Consider the following 22,438-nt stretch of genomic DNA (forward strand, 5'->3'; position numbering starts at 1 on the left):
TACCCAAGGAAACTTGAGAAAAACTGAATTCTGGTTGGATTTGAAATATCTTTTATCCTTTCCTTAAGCGATGGTAGTTTTTTAAAAAATTACTAAAAATTAGGCATCCTGTGACCAGGTCTCTACTTGAAAAGTAAAAGGATACAGTCACCTACCTGATGAAAAAAGTTGAAAACCAGACTAAGAAAAGTTTGAAATTTAGAGGAGACTTTGTTTTATTTTAAGACGGAATACTTTGCTTCTCCTTCCAAGACTTTTGGAAGACCCATGGATCCCTAGGTAAACCTGACTCAAACCCCCAATTCCATCATTTGAAAGAATTCAGGACCTGTATTATATCAGCAAATTCCGAAAGTCTTGGAAGTCTTTGGAAGCATGTAATTAAATAAGCTTTGATATTTTTATTTACTTAAATTATACCTCATTTTGGATTGTTTTGCTAAAAACCTAAAAATGTCTATGTCACAGAGAAGTCATTCTCAGCCATCATTTCTAGTAGGTGATAATTCTCAGTATGTCCTGCCACACACAGTACTTCCATTGTTGAAAGGCACAGGGAAATGGTGGGTCTACGTAGTAAGGAAGGACGTAGTGGGAGAGGGGCAGGGGTAGCCTCTCCTGGTCTTCTCTTTACCTTAACAATTTATCTTGATAGAATGCATTCACAAGCAGACTTATTTTAAATGAATAACTTGTACATTCTATTTTAGGATAATTCAGTGCCCTTAAAAACACCCACCCCTTAGAGTAGTGATTGCCTCTGGGGAAGGGAATTGGGGACAGTGGTGGGAGGGAGATTGAGTTGTCAGTGTATACCCACTTTGATAACTTTGCCATTTATACCACGTACATGTTATACATGTGTCAATGACAGGGATATGTTCTGAGAAACAAGTCATTAGGCGATTTTGTCATTGTGTGTACATCATAGAATATTTTTATACAAACCTAGCTGGTCTAGCCTACTACACACTGACAGTCGAGGAAAATAATGAGACAAGTCTCAATCATTTTAGATTTATTTGCCAACGTTAAGGACATGCCAGGGAGACAGGTCTATGTGTTTCTCCAAAGATGATTTTGAGAGCTCCACATTTAAAGGGCCATAGATGGGATGTTGAGAAGCACACAGTTTTCATGTAAGAGGGAGGTAGGGAAAAATAGTCATTCATGCCTTTGTCTGCCTCAGTGAATCTACATTTTTTTTTCTTACATAGGATGACACAAAAGGGGCAGAGGAAAAATGCGGAGAATCTGCATTTTACGTCAGATAACACAGACGAAATAGGGTAAGGGAACAGTCAGATAATGCATTTGTGTCTGGGGTGACTGTACCTGTAGAGATAAAGCTATCAATTTGCATTGCCATGGTAAAGTTTTAACAGCTCACTAGGAATTTCCTTGTGGGAAAAATACGGGGGAGGCATGTAGCTTTTCATCTTGTAGCAATCTTATTTAGGAACCAAAAAGGAGACGCAGGTTTGCATGACCCAGTTCCCAGCTTGAATTTTCCCTTTAGCTAAATGAGTTTGGGGTCCCCAAATTTAATTTCCTTTCACAATACCTAGGCTATACAGTATAGCCTATTGCTGCTAGGCTGCCAACCTGTACAGCATGGTACTGTGCTGAATACTGCAGGCAATTGAAACACTACGGTAAGTGTTTGTGTATCCAAACATATCTAAACACAGAAAAGGCACAGTTAAAATGCGTTTTATAATCTTAAGGAACCGCTGTTGTATATGCGATCCATCATTGACCATGACATCCTTATACAATGCATGACTGGATATTTAAAAAAAGAAAAGTACAAGAAAAAAAAAAATTTCTCTCTAAGGGCTCGTATCTTCTGACAAAAGCCTGGGTTTTCCCTCCCTGCCCAGAGGAGCTTTTGTGATTTCCTGTGCGTCCGCTTTTCCAGCTCTGCCAGCAGTTTCTTTTGCTGTTAAGGAAAACACTTTCTGAATTCACTGACTTTTCTTCCTCACCTCTAATTGTATAATCCCTACCCCCTTCACAAAGGCCTTGGAAGATTTCTTACCGTGAAATGTGGTAACCTCTGTTCAAACTCGATTTGACCTTTCTGGGTCACTTGAGAGTTGTCTCTCTTCCCAGCCTGTCTGACACTGTTTCCCGGTATATTTGGACTCTCTCACTCCACCTTCAGGAGCATCTTTGCAGTGATTCCACCTTCATCCGTTCTGTGCGCTCTCCCTGAGCCGTCTTGTTCGCATGGTGAGATCACCTGTGTGAGTAGATGTCCCCTCTCTCTGGCTCTCTGCACCTGCGTCCTTATTGGCCCTCTAGGTGTCCCATGGGGACCTCAAAATCAAAATATCTTAACCTGAACTTAATGTCTCTTCCCTTGTCATCCAAATGCCCATTTTTTCCACTTGCTATATTTTAGTAGCACCCAAACCAGAAACCTGAAAATTTTCCTAACTTTCTTCCTCCACCAGACAAGGTTTTGGAATTACAGCTAGCCTTGCTGTAATGTGTGTATGTTGGTGTGGTTTCCATCATATCTCTTCATCTGACAAACTGCTAAGTTGGGAAGCATTTTTCAAGTTGGACTTGGGAGAAATTTTATACACATAAATGTTCTGTCCTTATTAAAAGTAGGAGACAAATCATTTCAATTATTCTTTTGCATTGATCGTTTTGTGTTTATGAGTGCATAGAAACCTCATTTCAGAGGCATTTGCTTCATTTGAGACTTGAGTTTGGTTTGTAGCTTTGAAATTAAATTAGCAAGTATATAACTTCACAGAGCTTGTGGTTTATTATGTTAGCACTCATATTGTGTTTTGCTTAGTTTTCTATTCAGTTACTTAAAATATAAGTAGTATTTTCTGCAAAATTAGAATTACAGGCATATCTTGTTTTTTTGCACTTCACTTTATTGTGCTTTGCAGATACTGTGTTTTTTTTACAAATTGAAGATTTGTGGCAACCCTGTCAATCTGTTGGTAGCTTTTTTCCAACAGCATATGCTCACTTCGTGTCACTGTGTCACATTTTGGTAATTCTTGCAATAGTATTTCAAACTTTTTCATTATTATTATATATGTTATAATGATACAGGAGCTAAGAAGGAATTACTTAGGTAGATAACATGGGCATGGGAGTCCTCCTCGGTAAGGCTTTTCTTTTTAATGAAAAGCAGTCCCGAATCATTTTCTAACATAGAGCACCCTGAAAGCTAGGAGCTTGCACAGGTGGGTGCTGGCAGGAGCTAAGGACAAGATATTTTCAAAATGGTGGGTCCATCTTCCCTTCTCTGCCAGCCACACGTACTATAAAGGAGCAGACAAAATGGCGCAGATCAACTGGAAAGCCCATTTGCATAAGAAGATTAGGGTAGGGTGACCAGCCTTCCCTGCGCACTATGTAGACATCATATCTGATGAAGCCATTCTGTGAGCCCTACATGAATTAAGCACCGCCTTCTCCAGCCTGCCTATAAAATCTGCTGTGGTCCATGGCCTCCCCCCTTTTTCAGATGTCTCTTTGTCTTTCTCAGGGAGCTGCTTTCCTCCCTCCGTTCTTCTGTCTATTAAACTTTTCACTCCTTAACCTACCCACATGTGTCCATGTCCTGAATTTTTTCTCAGTGCATGACAATGAACCCCAAGGTATATACACTGGACAGTGTAGCCGCTTCAGTAGTGATCTGTGATCAGTGATCTTTGATGTTACTGTTGTAATTGTTTTGGGGTGCCATAAACTGCATCTATGTAAGATGGTGATCTTAATTCATAAATGATGTGTATGTTCTGACTGCTTCACAGACTGGCCATTCCCTGTCTCTCTCCCTCTCTTTAGGCCTCCCTATTTTCCAAGACACAGTTATATTGAAATTAGGTTAGTTAATAACCCTACAATAACCTCTAAGTGTTCAACTGAAAGGAATAGTTGTGCATCTGTGATTTGAAATCAAATGCTAGAAATGATTAAGCTTAGTGAGGAAGTCATCTTGAAGGGTGAGATAGGCTGAAAGCTAGGCCCCTTGTGCCAGTTAGCCAAGTTGTGAATGCAAAGAAAAAAATTCTTGAAGGAAATTTGGAGAACTACTCTAGTGAACACAAAAATAGTAAGAAACAAAACAGTCTTATTCTGATTTGGAGAAAGTTTGAGTGGTCTGGATAGAAGATCCAACAAGCTGCAGCATTCCCTTAAGTCAGAGTCTCTAATCCAGAGCAAGGCTCTAACTCTCTTCAATTCTCTGAAGTTTAAGAGAGGTGAGGAAACTGCAGAATAAAAGTAGGAAGCTAGCAGACGTTGGTTCATGAGGTTGAAGGACAGTAGCCATCTTCATAACATAAAAAGTACAAAGTGAAGCAGCAAGTGCTGATTTAGAAGCTGTAGCAGGTAATCCAGAAGATCTAGCTAAGATTATTGATGAAAATGGCTGCACTAAACAACAGATTTTCAGTGGAGACAAAACAGCCTTCTTCTATTGGAAGAAGATGCCATCTAGGACTTTCATAGCTATAAGGAGAAGTCAATGCCTGCGTTAAAGCTTCCAAGGACAGGCTGACTGTCTTCTTCTTTTCTACTGCAGCTGTTGACTTTAAGTTGAAGCCAATATTCATTTACCATTCAGAAAATTCTGGGGTCCATGCAAATGATGATAACTGTACTCTGTGCTCTATAGATGGAACAACAAAGCCTGGATGACAGCCCATCTGTTTACAGGATGGCTTAGAAAAAAATACATATATATATACACACATGTGTGTGTGTGTATGTTTTTTTTTTTTTCAAGACAGAGTCTCATTCTTGTCACCCAGGCTGGAATGCAGTGGCATGATCTTGGTTTACTGCAACCTCCACCTCCCAGATTCAAGGCATTCTCCTGTCTCAGCCTCCTGAGTAGCTGGGATTACAGGCACCTGCCACCACACCCGGCTAATTTCTGTATTTTTAGTAGAGATGTGGTTTTGCCATGTTTGCCAGGCTGGTCTTGAACTCCTGACCTCAAGTGATCCGCCTGCCTCAGCCTCCCAAAGTGCTGGGGTTACAGGTGTGAGCCACCACTCCCGGGCCGGCTTAGTGACTATATTAAACCCAATGTTGATATCTACTGCTCAGAAAAACAAGATTCCTTTCAAAATATTACTGTTCATCGACAATGCGCCTAGTCACTCTAGAGTTCTCATGGAATTGTACAAGGAGATTAATGTTGTTTTCATGCCTGCTATCACAATATCTCTTCTGCAACCCATGGATCAAGAGGTAACTTCGACTTTCAAATATTATTAAGAAATACATTTTACAAGCTATTGATGCGATAGATAATGATTTTTCTAATGGATCTGGACAAAGCAAATTGAAAAACTTCTGGAAAATATTAACCATTCTGGATGCTCTTAAAATAATTTATGATTTATGGCAGGAGGTCAAATTATTCTGATTAGCAGGAGTTTGAAAGAAGTTGATTTCTACCCTCATGATGACTTTGAGGGGTCCAAGACTTCAGTGAAGGAAGTAACTGCAGATGTGGTAGAAATAGCAAGAAAACTAGAATTAGAAGTGAAACCTGAAGGTATAACTTAATTGCTGCAATGTCATGATAAAACTTCAAGGAATAAGGAGTTGCTTCTTATGAATGAGCAAAAGTGGTTTCTTGAGACGGAATCTACTCCTGGGGAAGATGCTGTGAACATTTTTAAAATGACAACAAAGGATTTAAAATATTACACAAACTTAATTGATAAAGAAGTGGTAGGGTTTGAGAAGATTAACTCCAAGTTTGAAAGAAGTTCTTCTGTGAGTCATACGCTATCAAACAGTATCATGTGCTACAAAGAATTCTTTATTGAATGGAAGAGTCCATTAACACAGAAAGCTTCATTGTTGTCTCATTTTAAGAAATTGATACAGCCACTCTAACCTTTAGCAACTACCACCCTGGTCAGTCAGTAGCCATCAGCATTGAGGCAGTACCTTCCATCAACAAAAAGATTATGACTTCCTGAAAGCTCAGATGACTTTTACCATTTTTCACCAATCAAGTATTTTTAAATTATGGTATATATGTTGTTGTTGTTGTTGTTTTTAAGACATAGTGCTATTGCATACTTAATAGACTACAGTATAGTGTAAACAACTTTTACATGCACTAGGAAACCAAAAAATATGTGCAACTCACTTTATTGCAATATTCACTTTATTGCAGTAGTCTGGAGCTGAACCCACAGTATCTCCAAGGTATGCTTGTACAGTTGCTCCTCAGCATCCACAGGGTATTGGTTTCAGAAACCTTCCTCCCGAGTCTGAGGATGCTCAAGTTCCTTATATAAATGGTGTAGTATTTGCATATAACCTGCACACATCTTCCCATATACTTTAAGTCATCTCTAGATTACTTATGATTCCTCACATAATATACATGCTGTGTAAATAGTTGTTATGGTCTATTGCTTTTTAAATTTGTTTTTTTTTTCTGAATATTTTTGATTCAAGTTGGCTAAATCTGCATATGTGGAACCTTTGGATATAGAGGGCTGATTTGTACCTTCAATGTTGTTTTATTTCTTACATATTAAATATAAAGAATCAAGTAACTACTGGATTAAAATAATTAACATGTATTATACACCTATTATATGATACTGTACATATGCATATTGTTTAATTTGATCCACTCAGTAACTTGATGTAGAATGGAGAAATATGGCATCAGAGACGTTATTTAATTTTCCAGATGATGCTGCTGGGTTGTTCACTCCTTCTGGTAGTTCTTCCTAAGGTTCTTTACTCATTGCTTTATGTGTGACTTGTTCATCCCTGAAAGTAATACACTTAAGGACTGGATTTATGGGCATCTTCTTTTGATTGGGTTTTGATTTTCACATGGTCTGTGCTTTTCCTGTATTAGTGGCTGTTTATGAGGGAGATTTTATAGTATTTCACCGCCACTGTCCAAACTGTCTATCATCATGGGGCAATGTAAAAGTAGGTAATAAAGGTGTTTTAAGATTTAAATGGAATTTATAAAATTTTAATTGATGGAAGGTGATTTTAATGCACTTCTCCAAAAATAGTTATCAAGAGACAATTATTCTTTATATATTTTCAATAATCTCTCTGCTTGAATTTTTGTTACCTAAAGGGAGCTGTTACTTGAAGAATGCTATCTTCTTTCCCTGGTCATTATTCATATTCTCTCTCTCTCTTTCTCTCTTAGTGTAATGAAACCTCATTCTTTTTTGAAGCTCGAAGTAAAACTGCTTGCAAGCATCTCTGGAAGTGCAGTGTGGAACATCATACATTTTTTAGGTAAATTGATGTAAAAATTTTGTTTGTTGTTTTAATAAATGAAAATGGCATTTGTTTTTATAAAAGGAATTCTGTCTAGAAACAAATTTGGAATTGTTTCCCTTTTATTAATTTTCTCAATTCCTAATTCTCTGGATTATATTAATACAAACATGCACACATATATTCATGCATGTGTACATGTATATACACATAGGTACTTATACGCAAAGATACAGTTATATCTTTGATACTACAAGAAAGGATCGAGGTAATATTTTTAGGTTTATGTAAAATGTGCAGCCATTATTAGCACCTATGTAGTATTGGTGGAAATGGAGTGTTCTGTGCATAATTAATTTTAACAGCCTATCAGCCGTCTAGGTAGAAATGTGATAAGGCAGTTGGGTATACAAGGCTCACTGGAAAGACCAAAGTTGATGATGTCACTTAAGTAGGTATTTACAGAAGTGGCTGGATGAGGTCACCAGTGGAAACAGTGGAGAGAGAAGCAGAACTCCAAGGACTGAGCTTGGTGGCCCCTCCCGACATTACAGGCCAGGATGAGCCAGTCTAGAGTATGAGAAGGAGCAGTCAGAAGAGTGTGTGGTATCCTGGGAAACGAGGAAAGAGAATGTCTTGATGAATAAGGTGCTGGCAACTGCATGCAGTCCTCCTGGGAGGTCAGGTCAGATGAAACTAGAGAACTGACCTTTGGATTGTGGGGATACTTTTTCCTTGTTTCACGTCTTTATGTTGTAAAGATAAAACAAAAATTTAGCTGGTGATACATTAAGCTTTATTTTTTGTTTTTGTTTTTTAAATGGAAACAAAATTGAGTTCTTCCCTGTTTCATCCTCATGGAGTATGAATAGCATGATGTTGGAGAAGTATTCTAATAAAGTGGCTGGGGTCCTTTATAAAGTTTGTGTTAGGAGTAAGGGGTGGCCCAGAATGCCTGTAACGTTGAGTCTTTGTCTGATTTTCTTTTACAAATTGATTAGAATGCCAGAAAATGAATCTAATTCACTGTCAAGAAAACTCAGCAAGTTTGGATCCATACGTTATAAGCACCGCTACAGGTAAATGACACTTTTTCCTTGGGGGGATGTGTTTGTAAATAAATACTTAATTCAGCTGTTATGCTCAATGAAGTTTTTGATTTATTTTTTATTTTTTCTTGCATTGCCAGTGTGTTTTGTAAGCATAACGGTTTATTAAAACTTTCTCAACAAACATGATTTTCAAGATTTAATTGTATTTAACATTTGCATTAGCTGTGTTGTGGGATTTTAGACCATCATAAAGTTTATTATCTTCAGAAATTCATTTTGATACAGTTATCACTTATTTTTAATTATGTGTGTTTTGTGATTATGAAACAATCTGATGTTCTGAATAGTAACTAATTGTGTTTTTAAGACATTCAGTTGATCCCCTAATTTAATACAATGTATACTTTTTATATTGTGCATCAAACCATGTTTTTTCTGTAGCATAAAGCCTGCATGTAGTAATGCTAGCAATTATATCTCAACTTTATTGAGCAGTTACTAAGTGCTACGTACTGTGATACATGTTTTCCATTCATTGCTTCATTTAATTATCAATCTTCTGTAATATTAGCTCCATTAATGTATGAGGACACTAAGGCTCAAAGAGGTCAAGTCCCTTCTCCAGGTAATCCAGCTAGGAGGCAGGACAGTGGGATCCATCCTCTGGCGCTCTAACTGCAGAGCTCATGTTTATAACCATTAGGCAAACTGTTAGCCTGTTGTGGAAAAAGCCTGATTGTCATACAACTAGGCAGGTGCTGATGTCTTTTTCTAATACCAGCATTAAAAATGAGATTGGGTTCTATATTTTGAAAAAGAATTTGTCTTGTTTCAATTCATTCTGTTCAAGGGAGAGAGCCTGTGATGTGCAGGGCATGGTATTCGGTACCCACAGATACAAAGAATCAGACCTACCCACTTCTGCCTTCAAAGAGCTATAGTATTATTCAAACAATGAGGGAGGTCCCCGGGCCTTGTAAAACCCGAGCAGGGTGGGGAAATGCCACCTAGAGTCACAGAGATGGGACACTTTTGTCAGTTCCATTGGAGACATCATTGAATGAAATGCTCCCTTAGGAGGTACAAAAAAAGCCAAGGCAAGCATTTTCAGGACAGTAGTCCTCTATGCTAGATTTTAATTCTCTTTTATAATGTACTTTTTGGGTCTTGAATTTGAGATTAAAGATAATCAATAAAAGGGTGAGGAATATTAAATATTCAGTGCATTCATCTTTACATATTATTTAGTTGAAAATTTGCTCATTTCATGACTAAAAAATACTTGTGTCATGGTATTATAGATATTCTTGGAATTTACATGAAGGTATTCATTGATATGTTCATGTTTAATCTTTAGGTTTTCACTGTTGTTCTGTAGATGGTGATACAATTATGAAGAATTTAAGGAAGTATTATTTATGTTTATATTGAGAAGAGCAGGTAATAGTCAGTATTTGGACTGTTCTTCCAGTTGTGGCATAAAAACACCACCAGGGTTATAGAGAGAATGTCTCCTTGTCCCTGAAATGGAGCGGGTAGAAAGACATCTGTCTTAATGTTCACACTATTAAAATTTTAATTATCCTGTTTAACATATGCTGTTGTTGGCTTCCACAAAGTTAGCCATACCCGATTTCTCAAATTTATTGAAATGCAAATGTTGTGGCTACTGGGAATTATTATTAGGAAGTTATTGGATTTTGCATATTAAATATCATTTCTTCCAAGGAAGTGATTAAAAGTAACCTTTGCAAAATTGGAGGCCATGCTAAATCTGTTCTAATTTTGTGGCTGATGTTAACTGCCTAGTAAGTCTTAATGAATCTTAAATCTACATGTCTGTATGTAGGAAACACTAACATTGCACCATCCTTGGAAGAAAGACGATGCCCAGAGCTTAGGCAGGGATGAGTCTCTGATTGCTGGGGGGTCATTAGCATACAGACTGTTTATTGTCAAAAGAGGGCAAGCAACCAGAGTTTAACCAGCACAATATGCCTGCCACTTTCTTGAGACATTCCAGAGATATCCTGGAATGAAAGCAGAGCTCTGGAATCACATTCTCCTCTTTTCACCCTGCAGGCTTTTAAATAATAGGGTATAAAGAACAGCCTAACAAGTGGCTGCAGTGTATGAATGCAGGTGTCTGGGTGTGTTTGTGTGTGTAATTGTGTATGTGTTTATAGTGGTGTGTTAGTGTCTTTGTGGTTGTGCATGTACATGTGTGTGATGGAGGAAGACAAGAGTTCTAGTCTTTACTCTCTCTTGCATTTTAGGTCTTGCAAAATGCCAAGGACAGTGGCACTTTTTGGGAAAACTAGTGCTTACTTAAGGGAAAAATTGGACTTTTTTAGTGATATGGGACAATTAAGATTAAAAATTAAATTTGTGAGGAAAGGCTGAGCTGAAATCTGATGTTCTAATACTTTTTGTTGTTGTTGTTGTTTTATTACCAGAGACCAATAATCTGAAATAGAAATCTTTGATTAAACATTTTGTTATACATTGCTATCTTCCCTGAGCCCCTTACAAATTAACCTTGCCTTTACCTGTCATTAACTTTGTGGGGTGCTCCTAGTTTTGATGAATTAATGAGCTGTGTAGAATTTACACTCGAGAATTGAGAAGGAGGGCTTAGAAACTCCCCTGGGAACCCAGATCCTCCTTGTAGGACTTAACTCACAGGAGCTGTCATGAGATTTCACATTCTATGAAGCATGGAAGAGAGACCAAGTTCTCATAAGAACCTCCTTTGTGTCTGTTGCTTTCACATGTGCAGCTTTATTTAATCCACACAATGACCTGCCAAAGAGGTTTCATATCCCCCTTTATATAGATGAGAAATTGGAGCCTCCAAAAGTAAAGTAATTAAGGGTCCCTAAGCAGTAAGTGGCAAAGCTAGGACTTTGAACCTGAGTATTTCTACTCTTGTTCTTTTCTTTCTATCTCATTTAGAGGCCACAGGGCCTGCTGGCACTGCCACCCAGCATGCAGAGGGGTGTGTGTATGCCAGAGGCAGCAGGGAAGTGGTTGATCACAGAAATAAAGCTCTGTCCTGTCATAACAGAGAGCCACCAGACATGCGTAGGGACTTTCGTCACCTTACACTGTAAATCTCTATACTTGTCAATTACTTTCTGCTACAAGGAAATAGGATGCTATACAAGAATACTTCTGCCAGGAAATTGTAAGAACAAGTAGAAATATAAATGAGGAAAACAAGGCTGCAAGGATTTTTACAAATAACCTTCTGAAGATCACGCAGCTAGGAAAAGGCAGAGCTTTGCTTTAAACAGGGCTTGCAACTTCAAACCCAACAGCTACATGTGCTGTTCCTTCTCCCATGCCACCAGGCTATGCCATACTGACCAGCTGGCGTTCAGAAAGCTTGTTCTAGTGCTCGGTCCTGTACAGCCTGTGGCAAATCACTTTACGCTTCTGGTCCTCAGTCTTACTAATCTTATGATATGATTTTCTCATTTGTCCTTTGTTCCGAGAGAGAAACCATGAGAAAAATTTGGATAATAAAATCTGATTATGAAATGCCTCAGTGGTTCACATATGGGGTTATATTTTTAGGGGGAACTTTTTTCCTCTGTGAGATGAAGTGCACAGTGCCCAAGTCTTTCTGTTAATAGTGAGTCTGTTGAAAGTAGGCCTTATCTTGATACTCCAGACCATTGATAATAATGAACATTTGCACTTTATGTGAATTTTAGCTTTTTGGAAATCTGTGTACCTTTTTAAAAGAAGTTACATTTTAAGCAAAAGAAAATCTGTCAGTTTGCTTCTCTCCCCTCCCGCATTTCCATGAACTGTTATTGAACGTGAAGTACCATCATGGATGCGCCCTGGCATCTTTATTCCCCTGGTAGCTGATACCACACGTCCCAGCTTAGCCTAATGCAGATTCATTTTTATGAGGATTGTAGGCATCTTCATTTTTAATAAAGGCAGAGGAGGTAGTGAGGAGGAGAAACTTCCACAGAAACACGTGAAAGATGAATTTTAAGTCTGTTTAATCTGTTTTTTGGGGGAGATACTCACCTGTATTTATCCTGTAAATGTAAAATAAATAGGATTTGGGGCCCTTAAAAGACTTTTTTCTTCTCATAGATGGCTGTACTTGTGGTGAATCAAACTAGACTTGTAGAAATGTGATTTTCCTGTACCTAAATGATATTTTCCTGCGTGAAAGCCAAGGCCATTCAGTTGCTCAAATTTAGCAGTTGCGGAATAAATTGTTAGTAAGATGAATGTTCACTGAAATCCAGCAAACTAAATCACATGATTCCTTGGGAAAATTACTTGAGAAGTTTGACCCAGCCCCAGGGAAAGCTGCCCTGGAATCCGCATGGAATCTGCAGGGCAGCAGTGCTTTGCATGGGGTTCTAGGCCTGCTTTCAGTCTTCCTGGACACTTGATCTGGCCCAGGCGAGGTGGGCAAGTAAATGGCTAATTGTGCCATGGCAGAGTCCAGAATAAAATTCTACTGAGTGGTCCTGTGGGGGATGCTTTACAACCTGCTGTGTGAGTGCAACATGGAGCTCATGTGGAATCATTGCCCTTCCACAGTTTAGCCCAACTTAATTTCTGTATTATTTAGTGACCTTAAAGACTATCAGCAACCTTTATTTCTAGCCCATCATTCTACGGAAATCGAACTCCTCCTTTAATAAATCCTTTCTTCCTGTTTCCTCCTCTGAAAGATTTTCCTTCTATCTAATGTAAATCTCCTCCTAGAATTTCATAACCACTCCCTTGATCACTATTGCAATGAGAATCATTTTAAAACCAGTGAGTCTGTGTGTTTTTTCTTCTCTCCATATTTGGCAGATGTTCTGAATGACCTGTTTAATTTTGTGGCTGTGTGGTTTTACCTTTGCTAATCAAAATGTTGCACTTTCAAGTGGCAGGACAGCTTTGCAAATGAGCCGAGATCTTTCTATTCAACTTCCCCGGCCTGATCAGAATGTGACGAGAAGTCGAAGCAAGACTTACCCTAAGCGAATAGCACAAACACAGCCAACCGGTAAGCCATGGCTCCCCTGAGTTATCTATGTAACCTTGTTTCTCTTTAGGCTGATAGTGTAAGATATACTCAGTGATGTCTATAACTCTATAGTCTTTCTACTGAAATTTCTAATATTAAAATTTTCTAATATTAGAAATTTCAATTTTGATCTTGGAAATGTTCAAGCAGACAGTAATTATTAAGAAGACAAATAGTCATCTTGAATCACCATGACCTGCTTAATGACTATACTTTCTTTTTTTTCTTTTTTTGAGTTACAATCTTGCTCTGTCACCAGGCTGGAGTGCAGTGGCATGATTATAGCTCACTGCTGCCTCGACCTCCTGGGTCCAAGTGATCTTCCGACCTCAGCCTCCCAGGTGGCTGGGACTATAGGCACGTACTACCATGCCTGGTTATTTTACTTTATTTTATTTTATGGAGACAGGGTCTCACTGTGTTGCCCAGGGTGTTCTCAAACTCTTGGGCTCAAGTGATCGTCTCTCTTCAGCCTACCAAAGTGCTAGGATTACAGGCATGAACCACCATGCCTGGCTCCATACTTTCTTTTTGAAGGGGTTTTATTTTAAATAAAATATTGGCTGGGCACAATGGCTCATGCCTGTAATGTCAGTGCTTTGGGAGGCTGAAGCAGGAGGATGGCTGGAGCCCAAGAATTCAAGGTTACAGTGAGCTATGATCATGCCACTACACTCCAGCCTGGGTGATAGACTGAGACCCTGTCTCTTAAACAAACAAAAACCACACAAGACAAAATGCTAAACTGAATAATTTCTTAGTTTGATGTATTTGAGTTGAAATTGAAAAAGCTCTTAGCAAGAGTCTTAAAAAAACAAAAAAACAAAAAAACCAGCACTTTTGGGCATGGTGGTGAGGCTGTCATCCTAGATACTCAAGAGGCTAAGGCAGAAGGCTCACTTGAACCTGGGAGTTTCAGTATAGCCTGAGCAACAAAGTGAGGCCCCTATCTATTAAAAATACAAATTTAAAAACAGGAACACTATTGAGGTAACTTAATTTGAGCTTCATTTGTACAGAATCCAGTTGGTTTCTTGTTATTATTGGCCTTTTATTATGCAACATAATATATGTATGGAAAGTATATAAATAAAATATATATACTTATGGACATATACATACATGTATACATATGTGTGCACACACATACAAAGTTTAATCTAGCCTGCATCCCCAAAGTGCCACATGGGTGTTTCTCTGATAACCATTTCCTCCCCTCAGTTAGAGGAAACTTCTGTTTGCCTTTGTGGTAATTTCATTCCTTTCTTTTTTTTTTGAGATGGAGTCTCGCTCTGTCGCCCAGGCTGGAGTGCAGTGGAGTGATCTCTGCTCACTGCCAGCTCCGCCTCCCTGGTTCACGCCATTCTCCTGCCTCAGTCTCCTGAGTGGCTGGGACTACAGGCGCCCGCCACCACGCCCGGCTAATTTTTTGTATTTTTAGTAGAGACGGGGTTTCACCGTGTTAGCCAGGATGGTCTCGATCTCCTGACCTCGTGATCCACCCGCCTCGGCCTCCCAAAGTGCTGGGATTACAGGCATGAGCCACCACGCCCGGCCCATTCCTTTCTTTTCATTATAATTTGTCAGTGTTTCCTGAACAAATTAGTTTGTTTTGCCTGTTTTTAACATTATATGAATGGATCATAGTATGTGTTTTTTTGTGTCTTGATTGTTCCTGCCAACATTACATACAGTGTGTACTAAAGCATGTTCCTTTTCTTGCTGAGTATTCTAGTGTTTGACAATTTATTCATTCTACTGTTGATGGACATTTGGGTTATTCAGATTTTTTTGTTTAATGAAGACACTGTGTCTTTAATAAAACCACCTAATCAATCAGCTTTAATCCACATTCAGTGCTCGTTGCTCACAGAATTTTACTGTGAAGTAATATCGCTGACGTTAGTTTGTGGCTTGCTTGTAGATCACCCTTGTGTAACACTCTCCAGTGTCCTTTCACAGATATTATCTTGTTTGAGCCTCACCCTGTGAGGTGGGGCAAGGGAAAGAGTACATCCATTTTATGGATGAGGAAGATGTGGTTCTAGCAATTATTCAGAGGTATGGCTGGTGCAGGAGCCCAGGTCTCCTGGGTCTAGCACATTAATAGGAAGTAAATGAAAGTTTTAGTAACAATATTAACATCTGAACATTGTGTGAAAATTGACATAGCATTATAATGTCTATCATTTCAGTTAATCCTTTTGCCAAGCCTGTGAAGAAAAGTGTATGAATTTATTCTGCCATTCCTGTGTGTGAGAATATCACCTGACTTAATACTTCTAAGGTCAAATTAAGTCTGACTGTAGTTCCCTTCCTCTTGTTGGGCTGGGAGAAAATAAATTTCTTTCTGGTGGTTCTACTGACAAGAATAAAACATGACTAAATTTGCAATAGATTACCTTGCCACATCACTATTATTATTACCTCCCTTCAGCTAATGAGGAAACTAAGACGTAAAAGGCAGTTTGGCTAAAACTACTGTGGAGTAAGTTTACTGGGCATTGGTTACCGACTTGTTTGAGTCCATTAAGAGAGAACACGCTCATATGCAACAAATTACATGAAGCTTATGTGTTACTTACACATGGGCAGCAGAGGACGAAGGAAGTCTAGGATTTGTTGTAAGCTTGTCCCCCTAATGCACAGCCCAGCCTTTTTTGGAGGACAGCCTCCCAGCATCAGGTGGATCTCTCTCTCTCTCTCTTTTTTTTTTTTTTTTTTGAGACAAGGTCTCACGTTGTCACCCAGTCTGGAATGCAGTATTGTGGCCATAGCTCACTGTAGCTTCGAACTCATGGCTCAAGCAATCCTCCCACCTCAGCCTTCTGTGTAGCTGGGATTCCAGGCACACAGCACCACTCCCAGCTAATGTTTTTTAATCTTTTATTTTTTGTAGAGATGGGGTCTTGCTGTGTTGTTTAGGCTGGTCTCAAACTCCCAGCCTCAAGCGATCTTTACATCTTGACCTCCAAAAATGTTAGGATTACAGGTGTGAGTCACTGTGCCTGGCAGGTGGATCTTTTAAAAATGTAGACTGTATTATGCTTTTATTATTATAAAAATACATGCTTATTTTTTAAAATTTAGAAAACTTAGAATCTTCTCTCCCAAAAAGAAAGAAAACCCCTTTCATATTCAACTTCATTCTCCTTGTAGTAGCACTGTATTATATAGCCTTTCGGTCAGTTGTGTATCTTTTTCACACAAGTGGTAAAATTGTGAGTTTTCAACTTGCTTTTCTTATTTAATAATACCTCATGGATATGTTCTAAGTCTTTAAATGTTCCTCAACAATGCCATTTTAATATATGTATGATTTTCTACTGTGTAGATATAGAGATGCGACAATTCAACCAATCTTTAATTCTTGGATATTTAAGCTGTTTCAAAATTTGAAAACCATAAATAGCTCTAAAGTGAATATTATTGTAGTGATATCTTTAAGCATTGATGACTTTATATATTTTAAACAGTGGTGTCTATTCATCATTTTTATTCTAAAAAGAGGATTAAACAATACTGTGTTAAAATCTAAGACTTTGCTGAGACCACCTTTCACTCTGATTTTTTAATTGCTTTTGTCCTGACTTCTCTTTTTTTCTTGAGACGGAGTCTCACTGTGCCGCCCAGGTTGGAGTACAGTGGTCCAATCTTAGTTCACTGCAACCTGAAACCATAAAAATTCTAGAAGATAACATTGGTAAAACTCTTCTAGATGTTGGCTTAGGCAAAGCTGTTCATAGCTAAGAACCCAAAAACAAATGCAACAAGAACAAAAACAAATAGATAGGACCTAATTAAACTAAAAAGCTTCTGCACAGCAAAGGAAATGATCAGAGTAAACAATCAGCCTACAGACTGGGAGAAAATATTCACAAACTGTGCATCCAACAAAGGACTAATATCCAGAATCTACGAGGAACTGAAATCAGCAACAACAACAAAAAAAGAATAATCCCATCAAAAAGTGGGCAAAGGACACGAATAGACTATTTTCAAAAGAGGGTGTACAAATGGCCAACAAACATGTGAAAACATGCTCAACATCACTAATTATCAGGAAGTTGCATATCAAAACCACAATGAGATACCGCTTTACTCCTGCAAGAATGACCATAATTAAAAAATTAAAAAATAATAGATGTTGGTGTGGATGTGGTGAAAAGTAACACTTTTATACTGCTGGTTGGAATGTAAACTAGAATAACCACTATGGAAAAATAGCATGGAAATTCCTTAAAGAACTAAAAGTAGAACTACCATTTGATCCAGCAATCCCATTACTGGGTATCTGCCCAGAGGAAAAGAAGTCATTATATAAGAAAGACAGTTGGCACATGATGTTTATAATGGCACAATTTGTATTTGCAGAAGTATGGAACCAGCCTAAATGCCCATCAACCAATGAGTGGATAAAGAAAATGTGGTGTTTATATTAATATGTATACCATAGAATACTACTCAGCCATAAAAAGGAACAAAAATAATGGTGTTCGAGGCAACCTGGATCAGGTTGGAGACTGTTACTCTTTTTTTTTTTTCTTTTTTTTGAGACAGAGTCTCGCTCTGTTGCCCAGACTGGGTTGTAGTGGCGCGATCTTGGCTCATGGCAAGCTCCAAGCTCCACCTCCTGGGTTCATGCCATTCTCTTACCTCAGCTTCCTGAGTAGTTGGGACTACAGGTGCCCGCCACCATGCCCAGCTAATTTTTTGTATTTTTAGTAGAGACGAAGTTTCACCATGTTAGCCAGGATGGTCTCGATCTCCTGGCCTCACGATCCGCCTGCCTTGGCCTCCCAAAGTGCTGGGAGTACAGCCGTGAGCCACAGTGCCTGACCTGGAGACCGTTACTCTAAGTGAAGTAACTCAGGAATGGAAAACCAAATATTATATGTTCTCATTTTTAAGTGGGAGCTGAGCTATGAGGACACAAAGGCATACAAATGATGTAATGGACTTTCGGGATTTGGGTGGAAGGGTACGAGGGGGTGAGGGATAAAAGACTACACATTGTGTACGGTGTATACTGCTTGGGTGATGGGTGCACCAAAATCTCAGAAATCACCACTAAAGAACTTATCCGTGTAACCAAAAACCACCTGCTCCCCTAAAACCATTGAAATAAAAGTAAATAAATAAAACAAACAAACAAAAAAAACCCACAAGAGTTATTTAGTGGAGTAGGAATAGGGAAACATTTTTCACGAAGGGCCAGATAATGAATATTTTAGGCTTTGCAGGCCATGTGGTTTCTGATGTAACTATTCACCTCTACCATTTATAACACAATAGCAGTCACAGAAAATATGCAAATGAATAAATATGGTGTGTTTCAAAAAACACAAAACATTTGTATATAATTTTTTAAAAAGTCATGATGGAGGTTATTACTTTTGTTAGTTTGTATCATTAATTTATACTAAATGAGTTTTTACTTTAGATACTTTTTTTTTAAATTTCGAAGTTAAAGTAATTCAATCAAACTAGATGACTAGTCCCCTTAACTTGCCTCCCAGTTCTCTGTAAGTTTAAAAAGCATGTTTATTCACCTCTCAATTAAGAGTAATAAATACCCTGGCAGCTAAAAAGCCATTGTGTTTACAATTCACCAAGTGCAGGCCCTGGCACCTTTATGAGGAAGTACATTCCAGAGTCAAGTGCCCTGCACCCAGCAGCCTGCTTCCCCACCCAGAGGAGGTCAGCACCAGGGCAGGCAGCCAGAGCATTCCTGCAAGTCTAAACTGCCTCAGAGGAGCTTGGGTAAAGCCAGAAAAGGGACGGCAGGAGGAAAGAATGCCCTCCTGGTACAACCCTCTGTCTGACAAGTTCTTGGCAACTCACACAGTTGGATTCCTGTCAAAGGAGATAGTCTCTGCTGTAAGTAGGCAATAAAGACAGAATATTTGGGTATAATTCATAATTAGCTATAGGAAGAGTAATGGTTGAAGCCATTTGTGATGGATACACAAGACTTTGATTATCTGATGCAGCATTTTAAGTTCTTAAAAATATCTCACTGAACACAAATACTTGCAGCATAATCTTTGAACTATTGAAAAGCAAGATAAGATGACATTTTTGGCATTCCCATTCTTGCCCTGTGGAAGGGGCTGCAAACAGAGCGTGTAAAGGGTTGTGAAAATGATTTCTGAGAGGATGGTTTGTGCACAGTGTGCAAGAGGACAGCTACTTACTGCTTGGAGCAAGCCAGTTGTTTCTGTGCAGCAGAGTGGACCTAGTGTTGACGTATCTTCCAGTGTTTCAAGAGAAGTACAAAATCTGGGTATTTATGTGAACTTCCTAGAATTTGAAATACTGGCAATTAATTTCATTTAAAAAAGGCTCTGTGTGCTAAATTAAACATTTCCGATGGACAGATTTGGGCTTGAGGGCTGCCTGCCTGGAAACTCTCCTTGACCGAGCTGGTGTAAGTGGTTGATCCACCATGTGACGGATGACTCCATCTGCCCTGGGGCTCACACTGTGTTTCTGCAGCATCCTAAGCAATCACCACTATGTTTGATTCAAATACTTCATGACTCCAGACATGAGCACGTTGTAGTTAGTAGGTCAGTGGGCCAACTCCAGGGGATGATGGTGCCACACAGCTCTGGACTCCCCCATAGTGAATGATTCGCCTGAGGGTAGCTGACCACCATCTATTGTTGACCCAAGGTGGGTGCAGTCAAAGCAGCGGAGACAGAGAAATGCTTTGATACAATGAAGTACAGTTTCATTTGATGAAGTATAGCTCTGGGCTGCGAAGAAATAGCAATGTCAAAACAATAATTTTTTATCAAATGCTTCCTCTGATTGGCGCATTGTGTCAGATGCAAGTCAGCAGAACCTCAGTGTGGCTTGTGGCAGTCAAATCGATGTTTTGAAGGCCGAGGAAAGGTGAGTTATCTGAATAGAGACGGATGTATCAGTGTGATCCAGTAAGCTGGATCCTGGTACATGCTGGTTCAGCTTCAGTAATCCATGTACTAGACATAAAATATTATAAAGTCACTTAGCCAGCCTGAGGCTTGCTTTCTTCATCTGTCAGATGGGTTGCTGTCTTGGGGATGTGTCTGAAATGGGCTGAGTATCTTGTCAGAACTTGCAGGGACTTGGTATACTTTAGTTTCCTTCTCCTAAACCAAAAGGATGTCTTTCTATTCACAGTGGGGACCACTGTGAATCCATCTGTCAATGTTTGAGGTACATTTGCTGTAATGGCATCAACTTCATATATAAAGGATGATGTCATTATGTTGAGGTGCTGTGGGCTTTTGAGAGTGAGGGGTAAGGAGAGGCCATTCAAGTACAGTGAGAGGGGCTTGGAAAGGAAATTGGACACTCTCACTTAAATCCAGAAGATTCAGTATAAATCAAGTGTGAACTGGGCCAGTCAGAGCTTACTACATGAAGCTTTCTTCTGTCGTGCCTGCCTACAGATTTTAGCACCCCAGAGCAGCTGTTGGGAGCAGTATCAGGATCACAGAGTTAGGAGGTGTCTTTTCTTACTATGTTCCTACTCTTCAGAGTAGCATTTAGTCCAAGCCTTTTTTTTCACTGTGATGAAACCATAACATTAAATTTACCATCTTAAGCATTTTAAGAGTAAGTTCAATAGTATTAAATATATTCACATTGTTGTACAACCAATCTCTAGAGTGTTTTCATCTTATGACTCTGAAACTATACTCCCTAAGCACCGATTACCCCTTCCTGCTCCCCCCAGCTCTTGGTAATCGTCTTTCTACTTCGTTTCTATGATTTTGACTACTTAAGGTACTTCATATGAATGAAATCATCTAGTATTTGTTCAAGTCATTTTTGTTCTCTGATTTTTTTTTTTTTTTTACACCAACATCTCTACCCTCTTCTCCTTCCCACCTCAAATCTTCACTGCTTTCCAGCCCTCTTGGGATTTTCTGTAACTATGAATTGGAAAGAATGCATGCTTCTTACAGTGTGTTCATTAACAGTGATGACACTGCGCAATAATTTTCAAGTTCATGCAGTTAATCGTTCCATCTTCTGTGTAAGGTGGTTTCCCCTATTTGAAGTAATTAGCTGCCAGGCCTACTCGAATGCATTTTTCATGTTAAACAGACAATAGGAACAGAGAAGACAAAGAAAAGGCAAAGCTGAAAGGGCTCCCAGAGGGGAAGCAAAATTGTTGAATGAGGAGCACACAGAAGCTGTGGCTCTGGATCAGGAAATTCAAAAGCAAGTCCCCAATCTCTGAGTTGGTCCAGGAAGATACTAGATCAAATACGTCACTTCTATAATATCAGCAGAACTACTCCTGTGTTGTTTGTCATCACAGAGACTGGAAACTACCTAAATATCCATTAGAAGGAAACTGGCCTAATAAAGTAATGTATGTTCCCCAGCCTCTGCTCCACATGAAATACCATGTCTCTGTTACAAGAAACCTGAGAGCAGGATTGGAGCTTGTGTCGATCTGATTCCATAGTCCCACAGTATCTACTGTGAAAGGCCAGGTCCCATGAGGAGCCCACCAAAGGAGTGAAACGCCAGGACTAATCAATGAGCATCACCGTGTGCCTGGCACTGTGTAGACACTGCAGATACTATCTTACTCTTCTAGAAGATGCTGTAATTCTCAATGTTTAGGTGAGAAAGCAGAGGCCGAGACTTGTACAGAGTCACAAAGCTGAGATACGAACACAGGTCAGTTATAGTCCACAATATAGAGAGGAAAGACTAAAAAAGAATGTGATACATTTGTATGTGCAGATAGGAAATGATCTCCAGGATATAGTATATAAATGATGGGGGCAGAGAAGCAGAGGGGCCCGGTAGTATTTAATGTGTTACCATTATATACAAAGACAAATGGGGTGGGAAAGGATACATACAGATAATACTTGCAGGCAGGATACATTAGAAACTAGTAACAGTAGTGGCCTTTGGGAAGGGTTTCTGAGAGAATGGGGATTGGCAGTGAGAGAGAGATTTATTTTCGTTTGAATTTTTACCAAGCACTTTTTAAAAGCCCTGCAGATAACTGTCATGAATGCATGAAGTTCACAAATGCTCATCCATGTTT

General features: G+C 39.1%; 1 protein-coding gene across 3 annotated transcripts in view; it reads left to right on the forward strand.

Annotated features, from left to right (window-relative positions):
* The window catches only part of LOC105471132 (erythrocyte membrane protein band 4.1 like 4A), a 258,637-nt gene that overhangs the window by 169,686 nt on the left and 66,513 nt on the right, over positions 1 to 22,438 (forward strand). For all 3 annotated transcript variants that reach the window (XR_011624793.1, XM_024789518.2, XM_011723498.3), the window contains 3 exons: positions 7,193 to 7,284; positions 8,268 to 8,345; positions 13,229 to 13,350. Coding sequence is in view for 2 of the 3 variants with exons in the window: in XM_024789518.2 (XP_024645286.1) it covers positions 7,193 to 7,284; positions 8,268 to 8,345; positions 13,229 to 13,350 (292 nt within the window). In the remaining variant the exon portion in view is untranslated. The remainder of the gene's footprint in view (positions 1 to 7,192; positions 7,285 to 8,267; positions 8,346 to 13,228; positions 13,351 to 22,438) is intronic.

Source organism: Macaca nemestrina, chromosome 6 (assembly GCF_043159975.1).
Source record: "Macaca nemestrina isolate mMacNem1 chromosome 6, mMacNem.hap1, whole genome shotgun sequence".
Lineage (NCBI taxonomy): Eukaryota > Metazoa > Chordata > Mammalia > Primates > Cercopithecidae > Macaca > Macaca nemestrina.